The 6,076-nt window shown below is 53.5% G+C and overlaps 1 protein-coding gene and 1 non-coding gene across 2 annotated transcripts; one reads left to right on the top strand and one right to left on the bottom strand.

Moving 5' to 3' along the window:
- Nucleotides 1-440: 440 nt before the first annotated feature.
- trnat-ugu (transfer RNA threonine (anticodon UGU)) lies at nt 441-517 on the bottom strand. The gene has a single exon. It is a non-coding gene; the product is annotated as a tRNA-Thr (tRNA).
- Nucleotides 518-1,479: 962 nt separating this feature from the next.
- On the top strand, nt 1,480-4,779 carry LOC112078725 (uncharacterized; the record flags this gene model as incomplete). The annotated part of the gene is given in 2 exon segments (XM_070442124.1): nt 1,480-1,852; nt 1,854-4,779. Coding segments are annotated over 2 exon segments (3,244 nt in total), but the record flags the coding sequence as incomplete, so codon positions are not given.
- Between the last annotated feature and the right edge of the window lie 1,297 nt (nt 4,780-6,076).

Raw genomic sequence — 6,076 nt, 5'->3', positions numbered from 1 at the left:
ATGAAACGATATACCACGACTTCATGCAAATACAATACAATAAAATGTATTATTAGTATCAGCTTTTTGTTAGCTGGTCGATTTAAAAAAATATATAATACACACTACCTTTCAAAAGTTTGGGGTCACTTAGAAATGTCCTTGTTTTTGAAAGAAAATAAGCCTTTTTTTCTCATTTTTAAAATAACGTCAAATTGATCAGAAATACAGTGTAGACATTGTTAATGTTGTAAATGACTATTGTAGCTGGAAATGGCAGATAAAAAATAAATAATGGAATATATACATAGGTGTACAGAGGCCCATTATCAGCAACCATCAAATGTATTTATAAAGCCTTTCTTACATCAGCTGATATTTAACATTTAACATTTAAGTCATTTAGCAGACGCTCTTATCCAGAGCGACTTACAAATTGGAACGTTCGTACATATTCATTCTGGTCCCCCCGTGGGGAATGAACCCACAACCCTGGCGTTACAAGCGCCATGCTCTACCAACTGAGCCACACCGGACCGGGAGCTTGCAGGGATTTGTAGTTTTACCTGATGTCTCAAAGTGCTGTACAGAAACCCAGACTAAAACCCAAACAGCAAGCAATGCGGTGTAGAAGCACGGTGGCTAGGAAAAACTCCCTAGAGAGGCCAAAACCTAGGAAGAAACCTAGAGAGGAACCAGGCTATGAGGTGTGCCAGTCCTTCTGGCTGTGCCGGGTGGAGATTATAACAGAACATGGCCCAAATGTTTCATAAATGACTAGTATGGTCAAATAAAGAAAATCACAGTGAACAGGTCAGGGTTCCATAGCCGCAGGCAGAACAGTTGTAACTGGAGCAGCAGCAACAGGCCAGGTGGACTGGGACAACAAGGAGTCATCATGTCAGGTAGTCCTGAGCATGGTCCTAGCTCAGTCCTCTGAGAAGAGAGAGAGAATTAGAGAGAGCATACTTAAATTCACACAGGACACCGGATAAGACAGGAGAAGTACTCCAGATATAACAAACTGACCCTAGCCCCCCGACACAAACTACTGCAGCATAAATACTGGAGGCTGAACAGGGGGGTCAGGAGACATGTGGCCCCGTCGATGATACCCCCGGACAGGGTACAACAGGCAGATATAACCCCACCCACTTTGCCAAAGCACAGCCCCCCACACTAGAGGGATATCTTCAACCACCAATTTACATCCTGAGACAAGGCCGAGTACACCTGCATTGCTTGCACACATTTGAGATATCAGCTGATGTAAGAAGGGCTTATAAATACATTTGATTTGAGTATAGCCCACAAAGATCTCCCCAGGCACAACCAAGGGGGCGCCAACCATCACTCCTGTGTTCCAATGGCACGTTGTGTTAGATAATCCAAGTTATCATTTTAAAAGACTAACACAACGTGGCATTGGAACACAGGAGGGATTTCTAGTGACCCAAACTTTTGAACGTGTGTGTATTATAATTATAATATATTTATCCTGTTTTCTCCAGAAAACCATCACTGGCAGAACTGTCCCCAGCATCAAGACTTCATCATGCGTACCATCCAGACCATAGAAAACCACATCCCTGTGCTGAGGGAGAGCATTGTCAGGACTCCTTTTACAGGGAGAACTGTGTGTCTGTTCAATATGAATACAAACAGCCACACTCCCTGTCAGGACTCCCGGTCACGAGCCACCACTCCCTGTCAGACTCCCTGTCACAGCCACACTCCCTGTCAGACTCCCGTGTCACAAGCCACCACTCCCTGTCAGACTCCCTGTCACAGCCCACACTCCCTGTCAGACTCCCTGTCACAGCCAGACTCCCTGTCAGACTCCCTGTCACAGCCACACTCCCTGTCAGACTCCCTGTCACAGCCAGACTCCCTGTCAGACTCCCAGTCACAGCCAGACTCCCAGTCACAGTCCCTATAATAGCCACACTCCCAGACACACTCCCCGTCACAGCCCCTATAATCGTCACACTCCCCGCCAGACTCCCTGTCACAGCCAGTCTCCCTGTCACAGCCAGTCTCCCTGTCACAGCCAGGCTCCCTGTCACAGCCAGGCTCCCTGTCACAGCCAGGCTCCCTGTCACAGCCAGGCTCCCTGTCACAGCCAGGCTCCCTGTCGCAGCCCCTATAACAGACACACTCTCCGCTATAGTCCTTATAACACCCGTTCTCCCCGCCAGACTCTCTGTCACAGCAACCACCTCTCCCTGGAGCCCCACCAGTACCCAACTCGACAGTATCAGCAGCCATGGTTTTCTCTTCCCCTGGCGAGGAGGCAGCCGGCGGAGAGGCAGCCGGCAGAGACCTCTACTGTTGTTTCTGAGGGCTGTTTCTCTTCCTCCAGCTCTGCTAGGCTCAGCACATTATGCAGAGCAGCAGATGGAGAGGAGGAGAGGCAGCCAGGAGAGAGAGAGCAGGGAGGAAGGAGAGAAAGAGGTGGGGAGAGGGAAAGGGAGCCGGGAGAGAGAGAGCAGGTGCACGCGCATGGAAAGAGACTGCAGGGAGGAGGGGGAGAAGGGAAGCAGAGAGAAATCACGCAGGGAGGGGAGGGAGAAGAGCAGGGAGAAATCGCACTGGCGCAGGGAGGAGGAGGAGGAGGAGAAGAGCGAGAGCAGGCGTACGTCTTTGCATCATCAGCCCTGCTCCTCTCGTCATCGTCACCGGAAAGCAGCATCCCAGCCTCCGCCTCGCAGCAGCTATGCAGACGTAGACGGAGGAGCAGCAGCAGAGAAAATGGCAGCTGTTTTCAAAGACATGGCCTGAGTCTCAGCGTCAGACAGAAGTGGAGGCTGAGATCCAGCATTATGGGGAACCAGGATGGGAAGCAGAAGAAGGGGAAAGAGGGGGAAGGATACGGACAGGACGCAGCAGACAATACCACCGGAGAGCCTCGTCACACTGACGGCACAAACAAAGGATTTCACCACGGCAAGAAATCCCACGGAAAACATGGCAAAGGAGTCGGGGAGGAGAAGAAGAATAAGAAGGAGTCTAGAGTCGGGGAGGAGAAGAAGAATAAGAAGGAGTCTAAATCCTCTGTGTTCTCTATCAGGAAGAGGAAGAATCTAAAGGGGAAGGGATCGACAGGCGGATCCAGGGAGGATGTGTTGTCGTCTCAGAATGAGCTGGACTCCGCTCACTCTGCTCTCACCAAAACACCAGACCTCTCTCTGTCAGCTGACGACCTGGGCCAGTCTGACACTGAGGGAATAACAGAGCCTGGCGATGGGCACGGTGCTAGGAGTCATGGTGGTATCACGGGGGAGAGCCGGCAGCCCGCGGGGGAGAGCCGGCAGCCCGCGGGGGAGAGCCAGCAGCCCACGGGGGAGAGCCGGCAGCCCGCGGTGGCGACCACGGACACTGCTCCAGACCAGCAGGGGGAGGTTGAACAGAGAAAGAGGAGCAGCTCTGGTTCAGACGTGGACATCTATAGCTTTCACTCAGCTGCGGAACAAGAGGACCTGCTAGCGGACATCCAGCAGGCTATTAGACTACAGCAGGGGGTGATTATCTCCACCGCTGAGCTGAGTGAAGAGCTGGGTTGGGGAGGAGGGTGGAGRAAACAGAGGTCTGACGAGGTTATAACTACCCCCAGTCCCACTGAACAAACCCCCCCACCGGAGCCTCTCGCTGCCCCAGAGGCAGCCCCCGTCACTGGCCGGGAGAATGGCCTGCTTTCTAAACCGTCTCTGTCCCTGGATGGGCAGGAGGAGGAGGAGGAGAGGGGAGCAACCACTGCTACAGAGGAACTAAACTGGGAGCTGAGAGGGGCTGAAACAGAACCGGCCCTTTGTGCCTCCTCTTTCTCTGGGACAAAGGAGCAGGAGGAGGAGCAGCAGGAGGAGGCATTGAGCTGCCAGGAGGTGAACGTTAACACTCAGCCCCTCTCTCAGCCCCCCACAGCGCAGACGAACGGCCACGTTACCAAGACAACCAGCGTTACCAGCTTCCCAGACCTCACAGCCTCCTTTGAGAGCGCTGTGGAGTCTCCTCTCAGAGAGGAGAAGGAGGTGTTGGAGGAGGTGGAGGAAGAGGACGAGAATGACCTGGACCTGGACCTGCCTCCCATGTCAGCCGAGAGCCTTAGTCACAGTGACGCGACCACGAGCCACGAGGACATAGACCTGAGCTCTGACAACGCCTCCGAGGGAGAGGAGAGGGTGGGGGACTGGGTGGGGGCAGGGGTGGGTGCTGCAGTCAGCGTTGAGTCCCTGGAATGTCTTAGCAGGGGGGATCTGAGGTGCTCTGAACCTGCCGACGAACCCCTGATCACCCAGAGGAGGAAGAGCAGCGTGTCCTTCTACCCTTGGCCCTCTCAGGAGAGCCCTAGCCTGGCCACGCGTCTCCTCAAGTCCACCCTGACCTCCACCCTTCCATCCTACAACCACTCCTCCTCAGGCACAAGCCCCACAGTCAAACCCTACCCTCCCATTTACCCATCTTACATCAAGACCACCACCCGGCAGCTGTCTGGCTCCCCGGGCACCTCACCCTCACAGAGCCCGTTGTTCCGCCGGCGCTGCCACGACCTGGGACACCGCACGGAGAAGTGGAGGGTTAGACGACAGCGCTCCCACAGCATCGCCGGTCCCCTCAGCTGGTCCGCRGACTGGACCGAGGAGCTGGAGAGGGAGCGMCCCACCAAGGCAGGATCAGCGGACTACCTGCAGGGGTACGGAGGGTCGGAGGACAGGCTGAGGGGGGGCAGTCAGCCCCTGTGTGCCACACGGAGATCCTCAACCGGACAGGTGTCTACCTGCAGCTTCCACGACATCTTCACCGGTGAGGTTTTTTCTCAACCTTTATTTTCACGGGGACTCCCATTGAGACCAAGGCCTCTTTCACAAGTTGTTGCTTTTGCTTGTTTATGTTGTTGTGATGAAAAAGTACCAAAATGTATGTAAATGGCTCTGTATAAAGGGACAGAGTATTGTATTGGGGTGGCAGGTAGCCTAGTGGTTAGAGCGTTGGGCCAGTAACCAGAAAGGTTGCTAGATCGAATCCCCGAGCTGACAAGGTAAACATCTGTCATTCTGTCCCTGAACAAGGCAGTTAACCCACTGTTCCCCGGTAGGCCGTCATTGTAAATAAGAATTTGTTCTTAACTGACTTTCCTAGTTAAATGGAGCTAGCTGCTGTTGTGGGACTACAGTGTAGGCTAGCTGCTGTTGTGGGACTACGGTATAGGCTAGCTGCTGTTGTGAACTACGGTGTAGGCTAGCTGCTGTTTGTGGGACTACAGTGTAGGCTAGCTGCTGTTGTGGGACTACGGTGTAGGCTAGCTGCTGTTGTGGAACTACGGTGTAGGCTGCTGCTGTTGTGGGACTACTAGCTGCTGTGTGGGATTAACTCCATCTAGACGTGGCTACAGTAACTACTCCGTCTAGACGTGGCTACGGTAACTACTCCATCTAGACAGGGCTACAGTAAACTACTCTGTCTAGACGGCGACAGTAACTACTCCGTCTAGACGGGCTACAGTAACTACTCCGTCTAGACAGTGGCTACGGTAACTACTCCGTCTAGACGGGCTACGGTAACTACTCCGTCTAGACGTGGCTACGGTAACTACTCCGTCTAGACGTGGCTACGGTAACTACTCCGTCTAGACGTGGCTACGGTAACTACTCCGTCAGACGTGGCTACGGTAACTACTCCGTCTAGACGTGGGCTACGGTAACTACTCCGTCTAGACGTGGCTACGGTAACTACTCCGTCTAGACGTGGCTACGGTAACTACTCCGTCTAGACGTGGCTACGGTAACTACTCCGTCTAGACGTGGCTACGGTAACTACTCCGTCTAGACGGGCTACGGTAACTACTCCGTCTAGACGGGCTACGGTAACTACTCCGTCTAGACGGGGCTACGGTAACTACTCCGTCTAGACGGGGCTACGGTAACTACTCCGTCTAGACGGGGCTACGGTAAACTACTCCGTCTAGACGGGGCTAACGGTAACTACTCCGTCTAGACGGGGCTACGGTAACTACTCCGTCTAGACGGGGCTAGGTAACTACTCCGTCTAGACGGGGCTAACGGTAACTACTCCGTCTAGACGGGGCTACGGTAACTACTCC

The sequence above is a fragment of the Salvelinus sp. IW2-2015 genome, unplaced genomic scaffold (genome assembly GCF_002910315.2).
Source record: "Salvelinus sp. IW2-2015 unplaced genomic scaffold, ASM291031v2 Un_scaffold6133, whole genome shotgun sequence".
In the NCBI taxonomy this organism is placed as follows: domain Eukaryota; kingdom Metazoa; phylum Chordata; class Actinopteri; order Salmoniformes; family Salmonidae; genus Salvelinus; species Salvelinus sp. IW2-2015.
This window is presented reverse-complemented; position numbering and strand designations above follow the sequence as displayed.